This window comes from Sphaeramia orbicularis, chromosome 2 (genome assembly GCF_902148855.1).
Source record: "Sphaeramia orbicularis chromosome 2, fSphaOr1.1, whole genome shotgun sequence".
NCBI lineage: Eukaryota > Metazoa > Chordata > Actinopteri > Kurtiformes > Apogonidae > Sphaeramia > Sphaeramia orbicularis.
Window position 1 is genome coordinate 3,761,156 of NC_043958.1, and position 18,781 is coordinate 3,779,936.

An 18,781-nucleotide genomic window follows, 5' to 3' on the forward strand; every position below is an offset into this window, starting at 1 on the left:
GGACAAAAGTATTGGGATATGTTCAATTCAGGTGTTTCTTCTCTAACAGGGGTCTGGGATACAAAACAAAAATGACAAATATAACATATTTTTTCCAATAAAGTATATCTTATCTTATATTGGGATAAATATTATTGCATTGCATTGGTTAGTTTTGTTTAAAATTGTTTTCTTTAAACTTTAAGGAAATATTGACGTTTACATTACAAATCAGCATGAACAGGACATCTTACAGCTGTAGACATGATGTGTCCCAATATTTTTGTCCATGTAGTTTATAAACATCAATATTTCCTTAAAGTTTAATATGAGATTTTTTTTCCTAAGAGACGTGAAGAAAGTAGATGATTTGTGGAGGCACAAAATTATTATTTAAAGTCAGAGCATGAAAACTATTTTAGAAATTGAGAGGCAGAACATTCAAAATCATAGTCATGGATAAAAAACACGACAAAACAAAACAAAATAAAATCAACATTGAGAGAAACCACCTCTGAGGCATTTTGGAAGTAAAGATAATAATTTAAACCAAACTAACCAATGTAATGATATTTATCCCAATGTAAAACTATATTATCTCATTTGTCATTATTGTTTTGTATCCCAGACCCCTGTTAGAAAAGAAACACCTGAATTCAACATGTCCACATACTTTTGTCCATATAATGGATTTCACTACAGAGATCACATGACTAACAAAGGCGTGACGCCGTACCTCGACAGGTCTGTCCATCACCGGTATATCCAACAGGACACCTCCCACAGCGGAAGCCTCCGTCCAAGGCGGGTTCACACTGGACGCCAGGAAAACATGGTCGGTCTGCGCAGGTGGTCAGGGCTGGTGTGGTGCTGCTTCCAGGCCCTGGTTGGACGGATGCAGCCTTTTGGAGGGGGGAGGTGGACACTGTCTTACCCGGTGTTGTGAGGGTCAACACTGGGACCACCGACGACTGCTCTGGGCTCTGGGATCCAGGTTCCTCCTCATCTCCGTCCGCTGAGAACTCCGACTCAGACATGGAGTAGGACAGAGCGCTGAGGGCGGCGGTGAGCGGGAGAACCGGTTTTGGATTGGTCCAGGGTTGGGGTTGCATGGACGCCAGGTGGCTCCGCTGGGAATGAGGTGTGTGTTTGGGTTGTGTCTCTCTGGAAAACTGGGTCGGGGGGTGAGGAGCGGGTCGGGTCACCTTGAGGGGTGAGGCACCTGCCAGCGCTCCATTAGAATTCTGGGAAATAATCAGAACCAATGAGGTTAAGAGAGGTAATGTCATATTTTGTACAAGATGATGAATATGACAATTTGTTTTAAATAATCACGTTTTCATGTTTTGTAGAGAATGTCTAATGCAACCACCAGAAATCCATTTCCAACTCTTCTATGCACCAAAATTGCATTTTTAATTAAATAATCCACTGTGATTGAACTTGTAACTTATAGTATTTATATTTTGGGTTCTAACACAGTGTGAGGAAAAAACAGTTTGGATATTTTTACTACCTTTTACTTCAATAGACACCAGTGACCCTGAACCCTCAAGTGTCACTATGGACGTTTTAGTCCATTTCAGGAAAACGTTCCTCTTCATTTTCATCATTTTGACTGTGTTAATGCAGATGGAACAGTTTTTTTGCAACGTCTTTCTCTTAACAAAGTTTAGAATTCTAATTTAAAATTTTCTTATAAAGCACCAGAACACCATGAAAAAGATTTACTACCCTCTTGAGTCATTCAAGACAAAAATGTCCACTTCCAAAAACCACTCCCATAAAAACTTTACAGATTCATATTTTTTCTGCTTTTTTCTGCACAGATCTCTTCAACAATTTCAGCTCAAAACTATCAAACATTCAATAATTTTAAGGGTTTTAACCCTTTAAATTCTAGTTTGATTACTTGAAGTCACTGACATGATTTATGAAAAATAAACAAAAAATAAGTTATTTACCATCTAAAAAATCTTACGTGGCTGGGGTGATTTTTTTATTTATTTTTTTTTAACCATAGTCTTGGATATGTCTGATTTTATACTGATGTGTAATGAAACCATAAAATTACAGAATGCACGATTATACTTTGTAACTGCTTTGAGATTAAAACATTTAGTTATAATGAGACTTAATGGGATATTTTGGTCCTGAATGACTCAAGAGGGAAGTAAATATTAAATCTGATGCCACACAAAAACTACTTTTGGCTAACAATTGAGATATCTAAGACTGATTTTAAGTAAATAATGACATTTGTTATATAAATTACTTATTGTTTGTCTTTTTTCATTAATAAATATTAGTATCATGTAATAAAACTGGCATTTAAAGGGTTAAACTCCTTAAAATGATTGACTATTAGTGTGACTGTTAGTTTTGAGCAGGGCTGAAGTTAATATTTGTGCAGGAAAAAAGCCGCAAAAATATTAATCTGTTGTGTTTATAGCAGCTTTTTGAAAGTGGACATTTATGTCCTGAATGACTCAAGAGCGTCATAAATGTTAAATTTGATGTTACACAAAAAGCTATAGTGCAATAATAATGCAAGTAAATATTTTGGCTAATCTTTGACATATCCAAGAAAATAATATTTGCTGCATGGAAAATAATACATTTTTTAACTCACCGTAGAAACAGGTGCACGTGGAAGCACTAACTTTCTGTTTGTAGTTCTGCTAGTTTTGGCGTATGTAGTGGCGTCTGATCTGGGGTGGGCACCTTGGTGAGTGACATGGCTATTCGTAGTTAAGTGGACGTCACCGTTGGTTACTTTAGGGACATCTCTTGATACGACAGTAACCGCTTCTCTTCTGCCCGTCCCACCTTCCCTTCCTAAAGCAGGAGGCTGGCGTGGGGTGTTGTCTCGGTTTGCTCTGGTGACCGATGCAGACAGATGTTTGATGTTGTGTCTGTTGGGCAGAGATGGAAGGTGCAGCTGGGAAACTTTACTTGTTCCGTGCTGAGGTCGAGTAGATTTCCCTAAAGTCTGCTGCTGAGGGAGATGATTGGATGCTGAGGGAAGACAAGAGGTGAGGTCAGCACTTCTGGACAATTAGCATGGATGCTAATGACTCTTCTTAGGGATTCAGTTAGATTTAGCTTGAGCTGTGTTTGAACTGATACCATCCATCAATTGCACATCCTCAATTACTATAGTTCTGTTCAAAACTTGCAGAAAAGTAGCGTAGTTTATTATATTTATTTGACCTTTTGTCATCTAGGTAAGTCAACAGAGAACTAATTCTCATTTACAATGACAACCTGGCCAAGAGGCAGCATGAAAACAGGACAAACAAACAAGAAAACAGGATACATCTACAACAAACATTATTCAACCATTGATAACAGTTGCAAGTGTACAGTAAAAATGGCTAAAAGCAGGTGCAACAGTCACAAAATGTTGGCATCACTAAAGTTTTAAAAGAAGAAAAATGGAATGAGTGACTGGAGTTTTAGTGTCTGTTTCAGCTGATTCCAGTTATTTGTAGCAGAAAAATGAAACAATGATTAACCGAGAGTAGTGAGACTTTGGGGATGAGTAAGCGATAAAGCTGCTGGAACGATAAAGATGTTGAGCAGTTATTGAAGATAAGGTGGAGTTTTACCAATTAGGGTTTTATAAATCAACAGAATCCAATGTGTTTGTCTGTTAGAGTGAAGAGAAAGCGTTTGCTTGATGGTATGAAGGTTCCAAGAATCGTAGCGGAACTGGTTCAAAACCAGAGATAATTTGGTGGAAAATGCCATTTGTGTCTTGTTGGAGACAGACTCACTCTTCTGCATGACGAGTTTGTTGTGCTCTGAGACTTTCCAAACAAACATGATCTGTAGTAAAGGGATTTAAGTTGGAATGGAACCATCTCTAGAGAGTTGTTTGAACCTCTTGCTTTGCTTGTTAAGCAATGTTGTGTGGAAATGTTTTGCGGTTGGGAACAGAATAGAAAATCTAAGTACCAAAGGTGGTTATTAGATCCATGTAGTCTTAAACCACTTCAACTGACTTATTTACAGCAAAACATGACATTCCTCTAAACCGAGAAAAACACATAAAGTGACATCAGGGTAACAGAGGCCATCATAACAACAAAACAAAACATCTCTGAAGTTAACCACAGTGTTGGCAGATTTAAAACCAATTTGTGTCATTTCATCTCAAATTCTGCAGAACTTGTTTAGAACCAATTTGATTATTTCATTTTGTCATCATGCAACTTTGGTGGTCTCAATGGATCCCACTTATGCTTCATCTTTTTTTGAGTTGGTGAATATTTCTAGGTGTCAAAGCACATATTAGTTTGGAAGTGGGAGGTCATGTAGCAGACTGATCTCATTAAATTGCTTTGCATGTGATGCCAGATTATTGTATTTGGCGTGCTACACGTACGCATTTTCATCTTTTTGCATGTTATTTAACGCCATTTGACGGCGTGTCAATCCGCTAGCCGCTAATCGCTAACCCAAACCGCTAACCGCGCTAGCCACAAATCACTAACCCTAACCGCTAATCGCGCTAGCCGCTAACCTTAACCCTAACCCTAACGCGCTAGCCGCTAATCGCCAACCCTAACCGCTAAACGCGCTAGCCACTAAACGCTAACCTTAAACCTAAGTAAGTAAGTAAATTTTATTTATAGAGCACTTTTCACAGACAGTCACAAACTGCTTTATCAAATCAAATCAAAATCAAACCAAATTTACAGAGACCCAACAGAATCCTCCAGGAGCAAACACTTGTGATTGGTGACAGTGGCGAGGAAAAACTTCCCTTTAACAGCAGAAACCTCAAGCAGACCCAGACTCTTGAAGGATGGCCGTCTGCCTTAACCAGTTGGGGTTAAAGAGCAAGAGTAAAGGAGGAGAAAAGGGAGAGCGATAGAGATATAGAGAGACTGGGGGAGAGGGAGGAGGTAACGTGCTAGCCGCTAATCGCTAACCCTAACCACTAATCGCTAACCCTAACCGCTAATTGTTAACCTTAAACCTAACCCTAACGCGCTAGCCGCTAATTGCACTAATGACGTGCAGACTGCTGGTGTATTTGTTTTATTTTTAAAAATCGATTTGGAACATTTTAAATCGATTCTGAATCATAGTAAATGAGAATTTTAATATGAATCAATTTTCTGGCACACCCCTACTTTCTTACCTGCCTTGGCGCTCTTCATACAAACACGTCCATTACCATAAAGGCCAGGCGGGCATCGACCACAAACATATCCAACATGAGGTGGCCTCCGATTGATGCATTGAACTCCTGGAAAGCAGGGTCTGCTGGCACATGTAGCCGACACATTCACGGGCGAAGACTGGGCAGACCCTGGAGATAATAAAGCAAGATCAGTTTTTAAGAGAAAGTCTCAAGGTAAATTCATGCAAGTTCAGAGACGAAGAGCATTTTCACACCCACAGTTGGTTTGCTTTACTGAGTTTGTAAACTTGAAGCATTTCCCCCCTTGGTTTAATTTTTTTCACACAGTAAAAAATCCAAGTGTATCAAAATTGATCACTACAAAACACAACATCAGTCATTCCACATACTGGTCTGTCAAGAAAGTAAACACTTTCCAGTTAGCATCTACTACCTCCCACATTGCCAACACATCGTAACTGGTCTGGATCAAAGTCATACCAGGGTAGACAAACTGCTTGAGAGTTTGCTTGGGACTCGATGAGAACAGCTTCCTTTAAATAATCGTGGTGTAGTTGTGGCCTGCACCTAAATGTGATGAACTTTTCGACATCAACCATTTACTGGTTAGTTTTAGGGTCATTTTTGAGCCACGTTTGACCTGATGAAACTGGAAGATGTTGTTTTTTGAATGAGTTCTAATACCTGTATTCCTGTCAGTTCTTCTGTTAGAACTTGTACCCTTCCCCAAGGCAGAAGTTCCATGAAAAGGATTGATGTTAAAAGGTTAAACACACAGTCCATACCTACCTAAATGAATCTCACCAAGGGGGAAAACAAACTATGGTCCCATACAAAGAAGACTGCAGGTGTGAAAACATCCATGGGATTCCTTGCTTTCATATACATTTCTTTTAACAGTTTTTGATGAGTGTCATTTCCAGATTGACTATCCCATTGGAGAGTGCATATTTTTCTTAAAGGAAAGAAATACATTAGATGCATCAGACTTTTGGAAACACTGTGCTTACCCACAGCAGGACCTCTATTTCCTGAAGACTGCACTTCAGTGGAGGCTTTTGGAATAATATTGCTGACTTCCAACAGATTAGGTCTGGCTTGGTCCGTTGTAATCCCTGAAATGTTCTTGGACGTGTTCTTGTTTGTCCTGGATTGGTCAGGTATAATTTCTTGGGTTTTCCTCAAAGCATCAGCCCTAGTTTGGGACACATTTTTGGTGATTGTTGTGATGCTCTTATTAGTGTCTGCAGTAGAGGTGGTAGATTTGGACCTCATTCCTGGAATCCTCGTCAAAGTGGTGATCTGGGCTTGGTTGGGGCTAGTTCTTGGAGCTTTCTTTGCTGCCTCAGCATTTGTCTGTGGAGAGCTACCACTGGAGGTCTTCCGGACAGTCCCGGTCTTTATTTTAGGTGGTTGCAGCAGCACATGTGGTATCTGGTAGACAGTTGTACGAGGAGCAGATGTGGGAGCGACGGTGGCTGGTCTGACGACTGCTGTGTGAGAAGAAAAAAACTTCTTTATCTGTCACTTGTTATCCTTCTTGCTCAACATCAGGGTGCCTCACATAAAAGCAAACCATAGCAAAATTAACACAGACTGAAGGCTACAGAATTCATGAGGTATGTTGGATGAGTCTGTAGTAAAACAAGAAAATCTGGTTTTGACAGGTTAGAAGGTGGTGTTTATTAAGTCAGAAGCCCAGCAACAGGATCAGTTTGTAACAAGTTTCTGTAACCATCTCAATGAGGCGTGATTCCCACTCACAGCCTTTTAACACATTTACAAGCTGCAACCATAGCAGGAAACATTTGGTAATTGGCGGCAGCGGACCGCAGACATGGCTGCAAGTCAACCAACCTGACATTGATTTGTCTTATGCTCACATTACCAAGAGTTCTTCCTTGAATCTTCCTGATAAAAAAAGTAGGGTAGCGACTCATTGACATCAGACTCATCTCTCATCTTGCACATTTTGTTTAAACTATAAGTCGGTAGTACATGGGGTTTTAGAGCTTTACATGTAATTATTTAAATTGTTCTCATTTCATTTGTCCGGGTCTTTAATTGTGTCTTTTGACATTATTTTTAAACAGAGATGGGATATAACAGAGTACAAATACACCGTTGCCCATTAAATTGGAATTGTATTTTCGGACACATTCCTCTATTTATTCCAGTTTATATATATCACTAATCATCAGGTGCAATGATTATGAACAGTCCCAGTTACACTTTGTCCATCAATAAGAAATCACATTGTCGCAATCATTTCATGAGAAGAGGAAATAATATTTTATGACATTTTATGGGCAAAAGTGTTTACTATTTCAGGGTTAATGCAGGTAATTATCAGTTATTTGTATATTGCTTCATTGTGCACATTCCCAACATCAAGACACATTTCAGTCTAAAAGCATGGAACGGTAACACACAGAAAAGATGATTCCTTTGTTTATCCAGCCATATCATGCACTACAAATGCAGCAAGATGGAAGCCTGATAAAGGACCAGTTAATGAGGCACAAGTTCTGATATTGTAAACTGATTTACACAGTGGAGTTAAGTTCATCTTCATTTTTTTCAGTCTATTGTTTTTTGTGTTAATACTTTAATAACCTTCACATTAATATGACATGAGCTTCTTTGCACTCTTTAGCAGCTTCTTCAAATGTCCTTCAAAGGTTGACTTTGGATTCGTTACTTTCGAGGACATTTCAAAGCCTGGTTCCATATTTCTACTTTTAGCACAGTCTGCTTTACACTAGTATCTGTATCTGAGTACTGTTGATCTAAATCACTACTTCAAAAAAGGGTAATAATTCACATATCCCTTTGCATTTAGTGCTTGTAGGATTTGGAAAGTCCACAGTTTGACTGCTCCCATGCACCTTCTAATGGCTGACACATAAAGTTGTGCATCTTTCACAGTGAACAGAACTGGAAGGCTTCATGATTTAACCAAACTGACTTGGCTCGGGAAGATCAGAAGACTAAGGGGAGAGCCATAAAACAAACATATGATGAAATGTAATTCAAGGATCCAGCCTCACAAGACCACAACAGCATTCTTTAAAAATGACAAATATAACACTGACATAATAATTTACGCTGTGCTCTTTGCTGTGGGCCAATTCTTCCATTAGTGGAAATAATGTCTTGAAACATACACCTTTATTAGATTTTCAGTTTGACAGATTTGTAAGGTTTGCATTAAGGGGTAACAGTGTGGCTGTGAGAATGCCAAAACTCGACTGACTTCCATGGAGATTCTGACCCATAGACTGAGGACTGAAGAAGAACAGTGTCATGATAAATGGAAGAAATAGACAATTTTCATTTCAACGTCACACTTCTAAAAACAATTATTAGTCACTAGGTTTATTGTAGTCAATGTATCCCATATGCCCCCTATGTTTGTCTTGTTTTGTAATGTACATAAAATGAAACCATAAAAGTAAAGTTTAAAAAAAGGAAAAAAAAAAAAAAACCTCAACTGACTTCCAAATAATCTAAATGGAAAAAAAACAAAGCAAATTCTTTAAAGCCTCAGTCTGTTTTAAAGTCATGCAATACAAAACCTCAAACATATTCAGGGATTTCTCCACATTTTCAGTTTACTCTCAATTAGAAAACAGATTTTTGTTAAAAATAGCAATGAGCTAGGTAAGGTTTCCAGAACAGAGTCAACATTTAGAGGTTAAGTGGCAGCTGTAGGCATTCAACTGGACATCAAAATACAGTGTGAAGGTTGTTATGGCGCTCTTCTCTTGTACTGGCTCTAGGGTTAGGTAGGTATATTTTTCCATGTAATATTAGTGCAACCAAAGATACCATAATGGTTTAATTAGCTACTCGCAGTTTTTCCATCCCTGCTGTTTGTGCCATCATAGAAGATATTGAAGATGGGCTTGATGGTTTGTCAGGGGTGATGATTTTTCTGTTGCAGCATGGCTTAATGTTTGAGATAAGCATATGCTACTGGCAGGATCAACCTTGTGCTGGAGTTGATGAGGTGTGGTAATGGACATGTTGCCGCAGGCCTTATCTTGCAGTGGGATGTAGGACTAGGCTTTAGCAGGTCTGCCAGGGATAATCCAGAAGCAAGAGCCCCCATGCATGGGTCTTTCTGTGGGGAACTTGCATGTGTGGATTCTAATGTCCTAATGCGTTGTGGTCTTTGTATGGTCTTTGTATATGATCGTTCTTTGTATCAAGAAGATGAAATTCTCATTTTAAAATGGCCTCCTGTCCATAAAGCTTATTGTTGTCATGTGTCTAATGCAAGTAGTAAATGCCTGACATAGCAACTTTTGGGCATAAAAGTGTCTTCCTTTTGGATGGTCAGCAGAGATCTCTCCTAAATTGCTTCAGAGTTTGCTTGGGACTCAATGAAAACAACTTCCTGTAGATAATCCCAGCACAGTTGTTGTGGTCTGCACCTAAATTACATCAACGTTTTAACATCAGCCATTTATGGGTTAGTTTTAGGGTCATATTTGAGCCATGTTTGACCTGATGAAACTGGAAGACGTCCTTTTTCAAATGAGTTCTACTACACATATTTCTCAGTTCTTCTGTTATAACTCATACCCTACCCCAAGGCAGAGTTCTTTGTATCAAAAAGATGATATTCTCACCTGAAGATGTCATCTTGTCCATAAATTGTTATTGTCATGTGTCTAATGCATGCAGTAAAGACCTGAGATAGCAACTTTTGGGTATAAAAGTATCTTCCTTTTGGATGGTCAGCAGAGACCTCTCTTCAAAACCCGACTGTCCCTGGTTGTCACAAAGGCTTTGAAATAAACTAAGCATTTCTTCTTCAGGCATCTCATCTACAAGTGGTGATTTTCACCCTAAAAATCCCACAATAAGTCAGCCCTGTGATGAACTGGGTGTACCGCAACTTCAACCATTGGTAGCTAAAAAAGACTATGGCACCTCCGCAAGAAAAATGCAACCTTTACTAAATTTAACTCTTGTGTCCACATTAATGCAATATGTTAGGGTTGATAAAATAGAATGTTGAAAATGCTCAAACTCAAGGGTTGCACTGTAGCTCTGAAGTCAGAAACAGATATTTTGGTGCCTAAGAACATACCTTTATCAGTCAAAATGTGTCATTCCCTAATTTCCAGACTTTCTAGAACAAAATAACACATCACCTCGATCATAACCTTGTCTTGTATGTGTCTCATCTGCATCTGTACTGTCTGACATTTTGCAATTCCAACGTAAATATGTATATAGTCTATACAGTTTTTATTACTATTATTTTTTATTTTATATTGTTTGTTTTTTGCACTATCTGTATGCATGCACTCTTTTTCTTGCACTTTATTCTGTTGCTGCCTTGACCATTGGATTTCTCTGTTGTGGAATCAATAAAGTCTAATCTAGTCTAATCTAATCTAATTACCAGGCCCTGTTTGAAAATGAACACCATTAGATGGAGTTTATTTCAGAAACTCTGCTAAAATGCTCATCTTGTGGAGTTTCTGCGCTTTAACACCATTTTAAAATGTAAACTACCTCATAAACATGTATGTTCATAAACAGCTCGAGTGTTTAACTGGCAGCAGTTCGTTTTTTTCCCTCAAGTAATGTTTTCCAAGCATTAACTCCAGTTAGCAGTCTCGGTGATGCAAGTGAACAGCCATCTGGTTTCCATTCAGCTTAAGAACATTAACCCTCGTGAGTGTTCCTCAGAGGTGCACGGCCATGATGAATGAATTCACCTTCATGTTTTAGACAGTTCCTGGTAGTTGATGTTCTTATGCAGAGTGAACATAACAGCAATATCAGTATCAGTGTTTGGTTTTGCAGGCGATAGTTATAAAGAATGTTGGAAGGAACATCAAAGGTTTGAACAAATGATCCTGTTAGAGAGTTAACTGCTTCAGGGCGGAATAAGAGTGTTGGCAAACAGCTCGTTGAATTCGGTATTTCATAATAATCCACAGACTGGCTGCATTATATCAAAAACTGATAAACTCTTGCGGTGTTTGTTAATGGGATCCAGATTTTAGACTACAAACTACGTCACTGTATGGAAGGGGTGTTTCATGTATGATTTGGTGGGTTTCTGGTAAATATGCTTTGTATTGTTCAGGCGTCAGATCTTCACCATAGGCCATTACTCACCTGTGCAGGTCGTCCCATTTCCCATCATGCCTTTGGGGCAGGGCCCACAGCCGTAGGAGCCAAAGCTATTGAAGCACTGGACTCCAGGGAAACAGGGCTTCCTTTCACACTCATTGACATCTTCAAGACATGTAACACCTGCCAAAACATACACAGACAATTCATTCTACAATTGAATGCAAACATTTGAACTCATCCTCTACAGCAGGAGTGTCAAACATATGGCCCATGGGTCAAAACTGGCCTGCCAATGATTCCATTGTGGCCCATGGGATGAATTTGAGCTAAAATAAACAAACAAAAAAAAGAATAAAATTTCTGCGGAAAATCACATTTTTGTAGGAAAAATTTTTTTGTGGGGAAAAAAATGTTTTTGCGAAAACGCTTTGTGCAAAAATTACACTGAAGACAATAAATAAATTAAATAATGACATCAAATAAAATAAATAAACTCCAAAATTTTAACAATATTCTGCTTATTAATAAACGTTTTGTGCCCTTTGTAGATTCACTGAGATCTGTATCCAGAGACCCAGGAAAGTAATATTTGGTTTTTGGGTTGTTGTTTTTTGTTACAATAAATAATTGCTTTGATTGATTGGAAATAGCATAATGCAACAATTTTTTCAAACACATTTTTTATTTTATTTTAATTTTTTCATAGAATGTCCTTTGCAGTGGACAATATTTTTTATTTTTTAAGTAAAGGTGTGAAACTCTTGTCCCCAACAGAGGACAAAAATTCATTGCTGGGTCTTAACAGGGTAAAGCTAACACATAGCAACATTAAAATTGCACTTATTTTTCTTAAGACATTTCATGTAGTTCATATTTGTTCTGGTATTTGCACAAGGCTTTTAAAACTATTGTGACTTCTCTATTTATCTACTGGTGGTGTTTTAGATGTTCTATCTTATCTATCTTATTTACTCTGTATCTGTTTTAGTATATTTTATTGGTATTGTTACTAGTTTATTATTATTATATCATGTATTTTACTTGTATCTTTGTCCAGCACTTTAGGCAGCTTGCATTGTTTTAAATACACTACAGAAATAAACTTGAATTTGACGTATTTCACACTTTTTTGTGAAAGGAGAGTATGTTTTTGCACTAAAATAGAGAAAATTTCGGGGTTCTTATTTTTCTAATTCTTATTTCCAGCCCACTTGAGATAAAAAGGCTGAAATGATTTTGACACCCTGGCTTTGCAGCATGAGACACAAGTTTAAAATGATGTAAACAGCAGCTGCTTTTGAGTATGAAAGGTGTGTTTTAATTCATAACATACATATATTTGAGTGACTTTAATAACACTGTACCTCTCAGACCTTCGGGACACTGGCATCTAAACCCGCTGGCTGTGTTGATGCACTTGCCGACTGTACACGGAGCCGATAAACACTCATCCACATCGTCACTGCAGAGGTCACCCTGTTTCCCCTCGGGGCAAACACACAGGTATTTCCCTCTACCAGCGGGGAAGTTGACATCTGTTACACATGTGCCTCCGTTCTGACAACCACATGACACCACATCGATCTGTGTAACGGACAGAGAACAGACAAGTCAAAGTCATACGTGACCTTTCACTAGTCCTGGCAATTATGAAAGTACTGATTCATTCAACTTGAGCCGTAAAACAAAAATATCAAATACTCAGTAACTCATATTTACAACCTATTAAATGTCATCTTTGAAATGTAAACAAACCATATTTTTCTGATGCAAAAAATACAATACACTACATAAAAATTTTGTTACTTTTTTGTTCAGCCTGGCATATTTCGGTCATTAGAGACTATTTTTGGTCATTTCCACAAACATTAATTGGTGACATAATTCACCATAATTCCTTTTCTGTTGTATTGATAATCTCTTTCCTGCTACTTTTTTATTCTACTTAAATGGAGTGACTGTATCACCCAATAACTTCCCCCTAGGATTAATAAAGTATTCAGATTCTGATTCAGATTAACAGCATTTACATCACTCTCATGTTGTTACATCCTCTACACCATCTTTGTCTTGTTATATTTCACACATCTCTTTTCAGGAATGACTACTATAAATTGTCGAAGTTGATCAAATCGCTCCTTTCACCTTCCTCTGTTTCTGTTTCCCTTTTCTTGTATCCAGCTCCTCTGATATTCTTCTACTTTACCTCCACAGTGAAGGTGCTCTGGGCGTCACATTCGTCCGACAGCGTGAAAAACACAGAACGTCTGGCCTGATGTCCATCCTCCACCTCCTCCTCTGGATGAGACGGGACCCTCCAGATGAGGAGACCAGCTGGGGACAGGATGGCCCCCGCCGGCCCCCTCTCCAGCTGGAAGAGGAGGGCCGAACCCTCGGGGTCTGACGCTGCAAACTGGAAGACGAAGTTTTCCCCGGCAAACGTCCGTAGGTTACCCTGAGGTCGGTGGAAGGTCGGAGGTTCATTGACTAAAGACAGAGAAGAAGAATGGGAGACTCAGGCTACATGGGAATTCTGAAAGCAACTTTTAAAGCTGGACATTCTAACATGGTGGTCAATGAGGAATGTTGTTTTTGAAGCCAGCCTCATTAGGCTTTGGCTTCATTTCAACCCTATAAAACCATATGTATCATATTTGCTACGCCAGAACAAAACTTTGCCTTGCTCATGTTACTTATTATTTTGTTGATGTCTTATTGATTTTTATTCATTTTAATGATCTATTTATTCTTTTTTTACATAATTTTACTCATTTTTTGCTTATTTTTTTAACATTATTTATTATTTTGTAAATGTCTTTAAATTCATTTTTCTTTTATTTATTATTTTAAATTCTTAAAAACAAGTGTCTCCATTCACTGTCATTGATCCAACTGGTGAATCAATGCTGTAGAAGATGACGGTATTTCCACGGTAACTACAGAGCCTCTGAACGTCCAAATGGGTCATAACCTAGTCATATCTTATTGTATTTTACCTGAATTATTTACATGTATTGATAGGATTAGTGGATCAGCAGGTATTAAACAGTTTACAGCAGTAGATGCTTTAGATCACCAGTGGATGTTTGGGTCTTTATGGGTTAGAAGTTGGTTCCTACATGACAAAGCCTGTGTCCTGAACTCACCTCAACTGTTTTCAGCTGGGATTCAGTAAAATCCTTCCTCCAGACCAAACTGTACCTGAAAGAGTCATTTTAAGCTCACTTCCACAGCTGGAAGGGTTTTAGTCATTTCTGTCCAAAGGGAGATCTTAGTGGTCATTTCAACAGGATCATGTGTATCCACTGCTTCATCCACAGATGTTTAAAAGGTAGAAAGTGATAATCCAAGGAAATGGGGTATCCATAGCAACCTGGTCATGTGCTGAGATCATTCCAAAATTGCATTTTACTTTGCACATTACTGTTTTTTGTTGTTTAATATTTGATTATCCACAATTTTTATTTCACCAGTTCTGTTTTTCTTCTGATATAGAAGTATAGTGTATAGTATAGTGTTTGAAGTTGTGTTCTATTTTTTTTTATTTTTGTATTCATTTTTTCTGTGCCTCATGCTGCTGCTGCACTGATATTTCCTAGTTCCCTGTATCTTTTGGGGGGCATTTTTGGTACATTTCTAGTTCATGGGTGCTCAGAAAATAAAGCGCAGTTTTGATTTAAGACATAGATAGAAAGTATCTATTCACCCTAAAACTTACAACAAAACACATTAAAATCATTATTCATTATACAGACCAGATAAGATCTGACTTTATACTGCTTATATTTGTCCATTTTGGTCTTTATTTTGTTAATTTTTTACTCGTTTTTTCTCTGTTTGTCATTTTTATTAATTTAGTTCATTATTGTGTTCTTTTTACTGATTGTGCTAAATTTTTGTGTTTATTTTTTTGCTCAACTTTTATTCATTTTATCTCATTTTGTTCATTTTTTACTGATTTTGCCACTTATTTTTGTGCATTTTGCTCCTTACATTCTTAATTTTTTACTCATTTTGTTGCTTATATTCATTCTTTTTATTCATTATCTATGTATCTAACTACGTACCTATCTATCCATCTATCTATGTTTGTCATTTTATTCATTTTGTTAATTAATTGGTACTTTTTGTTCATTGTGCTACTTATTTGCATTTATTTTGTTCCATTTTTATTCATTTTATCTAATTATGTTAATTTTTTTAAAATTGATTTTTCTGCTTATTTTTGTTTATTTTGCATGTACTATCTATTCTAACCTTTATTGAACCAGGAAAATCCCAGTCTCTTTTTCAAGGCAGTCCTGACACAGTTAAAATCCAAATATCAGACAAATAAAAGAACAATGACTACATTTACAGGCAGATTATGAAATGGAAAACACTGGTTCGTTATCAGCTATTATTATATACAAATGTCCAGTGGTTTGTTGGATGATTGTTGGTTTGTGTTGCCGTGGAAACCATCCATGTGATTCACTGCCCTCTTGTCCCTTCTCCTCTGCCTCAGAGTGTAAGCAGCAGGTCAAGGCATGCTGGGAAACCTAAACCTGCTGCTTTGATCAGCTAATGGAGACAAACAGGACCACAGTGGGTTGGCTACCACGGCGACACACCGCTGCACTAACAAAGGGAGATAAATCCACCTCCCCCCATTAGTGGACTTAAAGCTGTGCAGAAAACAACACCTCTGATCTGTCTACAGCCAAAAGAAATTATTAAGCATGTCATATAAAAGCACATTCATTTGCTTATATCTTCCATTCTTTGGGAATGCTGTACACTGATTTTAGAAAAATGGAAATATTGGAAAAAATTTAACCCTTAAAGACCCACAACTACTTTTGCCACAACTTTCAAATATTTTTTCTTGTCTTTCCAAAGTAATTTATCACCATTTATTATCATATTATTATCTACATTTTACTGTTTCACTCCATTTTATAACCTGATAATTATAATTACACACAACAACATTTTTGCATACTTAGTCATCTACATGTCTTTTAATAATCATATTGATAATATTCACCTCGTACATATTGTACAACTTGGTGTTTTAACTGTATTTAATAGTGTTTATACCAGTATGTGTGTGTGTATATTTTTCCTACTACTTTAAACTTGTAAGGAGCAACTGTAACACACAATAATTTCCCCTGGAATTAATGAAGTGTTCTGATTCAGATTTTTCAGTGAAAATCAGGTATTTTCCTGTATTTAATTTCCTAATCATGTAGATGTTCATAAACACTAAATTTCTAATAACATAATAATATAATATAATAACATAAAATAATATTATCCTCTGTATTTTGCATTTCCCGGTGAAAATCAGATATTTCCTATTTTTGATTTACTGATTGCGTACATGTTCATAAAAGCTCACAGTTAAGTCAACGGTTATTACATCAATTCTGGGAAAAAATGAGGAAAAAGTGTCTTTTTCAGTAAAATCTATCATCATTGAACATAAACCAAGCATCTCCACTCCATCCACTATCATTTATCAAACTCCATGTGTTTTACTGGTGAATCAACGCTGCAATGCTGTATCAATTTTCTTCATTTCAGGTTGATTGTTTTCATTATTTGGTTAGTTTTTTAAATGATTTTGTTCATTTTCTTGATCATATTCTTTCATTTGTTTGTTATTTTGTATAATTTATTGAGTGTGTTGACTTCCAAATGAATTTTTCTTTACATTTAACTATTACCAAGTGATTTGGTTTAACTGTTTATTTCCACCTTATACATAATAAGTATGCAAAAATAAATTTGTTTAAATTTATTTTTTAAATTATATTGATAATATATTGTCTAGTATATATTGTACAAATTGTTGTTCTAATTTTGTCTTAATAGAGTATAATTGGTAAACATATATATATATATACACACACACATAAAATTTTTTTGTACAATAATAACTTTAGGTACTAAGGGGTTATACCAATCACTTCACTGTACATGTACGTGTTTGTTCTTATTTATTGCATTAAAATCATAGGTGGAGTGTACCTTGGTTGACAGACCAGGTGAATTTGGACTTTTCTGGGTCACACAGGAGGCAGGGGCTGCTGGGATTGGAGTCTCCTTCTGCAAAACACATCCCGTCGATATTGCATGTCCGTTCCTGGGCAGCAGACACACAGAGAAACACAAACAGGTTTGTTTATGTATTAAGCTTGATATGTTAAACTTACTACATTCTATAACATTTTTTAATGTGTTTGTTTTCCATTCGGAGATGCCAAAGAAATCATCCTGTTAGCAGGTAAGCAACAGGAAATGAGCTCCAAACATACATCATCTGCTCCATCTCTTTTGTCAGCTAATTCAATTTAGTTGCGCTTTTCTGGCACGGGCCTGGAAATCCCTGGTGGCGTTTGTCAGGAACTGCTTGTGTGTTTATTCACCACAGTTTGTTTTCAGGATTGCACATTTTCCTCATGCACTAATAAAACACTGTTCCAGTAACAACAGACCCCCACTGTAATGTTTTTATTAACATAGTTTTTTAAAAAGCCACCTGCTGCCCCCAACATCATACAGTCTCTGGTCTGGTTTAGTTATTCTACATTAGAATACAGACACTACGAGCCGAGCAGAGCTGATAAAACGCTTCACTACATTTCCACCAGACACCCACTGAATCACATCTGTCGTATGAATCTGCTTCTACAAACCACTATCTATTTCAACAAAGCCCGACAAACCTTAGCAGTAATGCTACAGTGTCACAATGGAAGTTATCAGCTCACTTTGTCAACCCAGAGTCATCATCACTAACTACCACCATCACTACCATAATATAATGTAATATACAATAATATATCATAATATACTATAATATACTGCAGTATACCATAATATACTATATTATACACTAATATACTATAATTATACCATAATATTCTATAATATACCATAACATTCTAGTATATATCATAATACACTACAACATACTATATTATACGATAATATATTATATTATACTACAACTAGTGCGTTGACCTGTGGGGAACCACGGCTTCTAGATCTTCTGATCCAGTTCATTCCTTTCCTTTTTTTCATTTCTTGGTAAATTCCACTGACATTTTCAGTTGAATAACCTCTCAGCTGGCATATCTGTTTATGCACATGAAATCTGGCCCTATTGTTTATCTGTTGCTAGGGAACCCACTTCAATGATGATTCTATGATGCCGGGCACTGGCCATTGGAAGGCCATTGTATTCCAAAATTACTAATATATAAGACTAAACTTCCTGCCAAATGTAACTGTAATCCTAGCGTGGGTTGCCAGTGGATGGTTTTGGTTGATAGTTTGGAGTTTTCAGTCTTAATGAGCTGAACAACATCATATCAGGGACAACGTATGAGTTACCTTTAACTTACAGAGTCCTGAGCGTGATCCCTCACAGACCTGGCAGACCCCGTCGTAGATAGTCAACACTTTGGCCTGGCTGTACTGGGAGCCATCATTGGTCACCTGAGACAGAGAGGGGAGGGACTTAACCACTTCAACTGTGGATCAGTAAAGACT

At 37.3% G+C, this 18,781-nt stretch overlaps 1 protein-coding gene across 1 annotated transcript in view; it reads right to left on the minus strand.

Moving 5' to 3' along the window:
- The window catches only part of LOC115431870 (von Willebrand factor D and EGF domain-containing protein), a 74,945-nt gene that overhangs the window by 20,169 nt on the left and 35,995 nt on the right, over positions 1-18,781 (minus strand). The window contains exons 15-23 of the mRNA XM_030152549.1: positions 18,623-18,727; positions 17,255-17,369; positions 13,443-13,723; positions 12,601-12,820; positions 11,279-11,416; positions 6,145-6,627; positions 5,132-5,302; positions 2,612-2,997; positions 716-1,223 (exon numbers count right to left, since the gene is read on the minus strand). Of these exons, the coding sequence (XP_030008409.1) occupies positions 716-1,223; positions 2,612-2,997; positions 5,132-5,302; positions 6,145-6,627; positions 11,279-11,416; positions 12,601-12,820; positions 13,443-13,723; positions 17,255-17,369; positions 18,623-18,727 (2,407 nt within the window). The remainder of the gene's footprint in view (positions 1-715; positions 1,224-2,611; positions 2,998-5,131; positions 5,303-6,144; positions 6,628-11,278; positions 11,417-12,600; positions 12,821-13,442; positions 13,724-17,254; positions 17,370-18,622; positions 18,728-18,781) is intronic.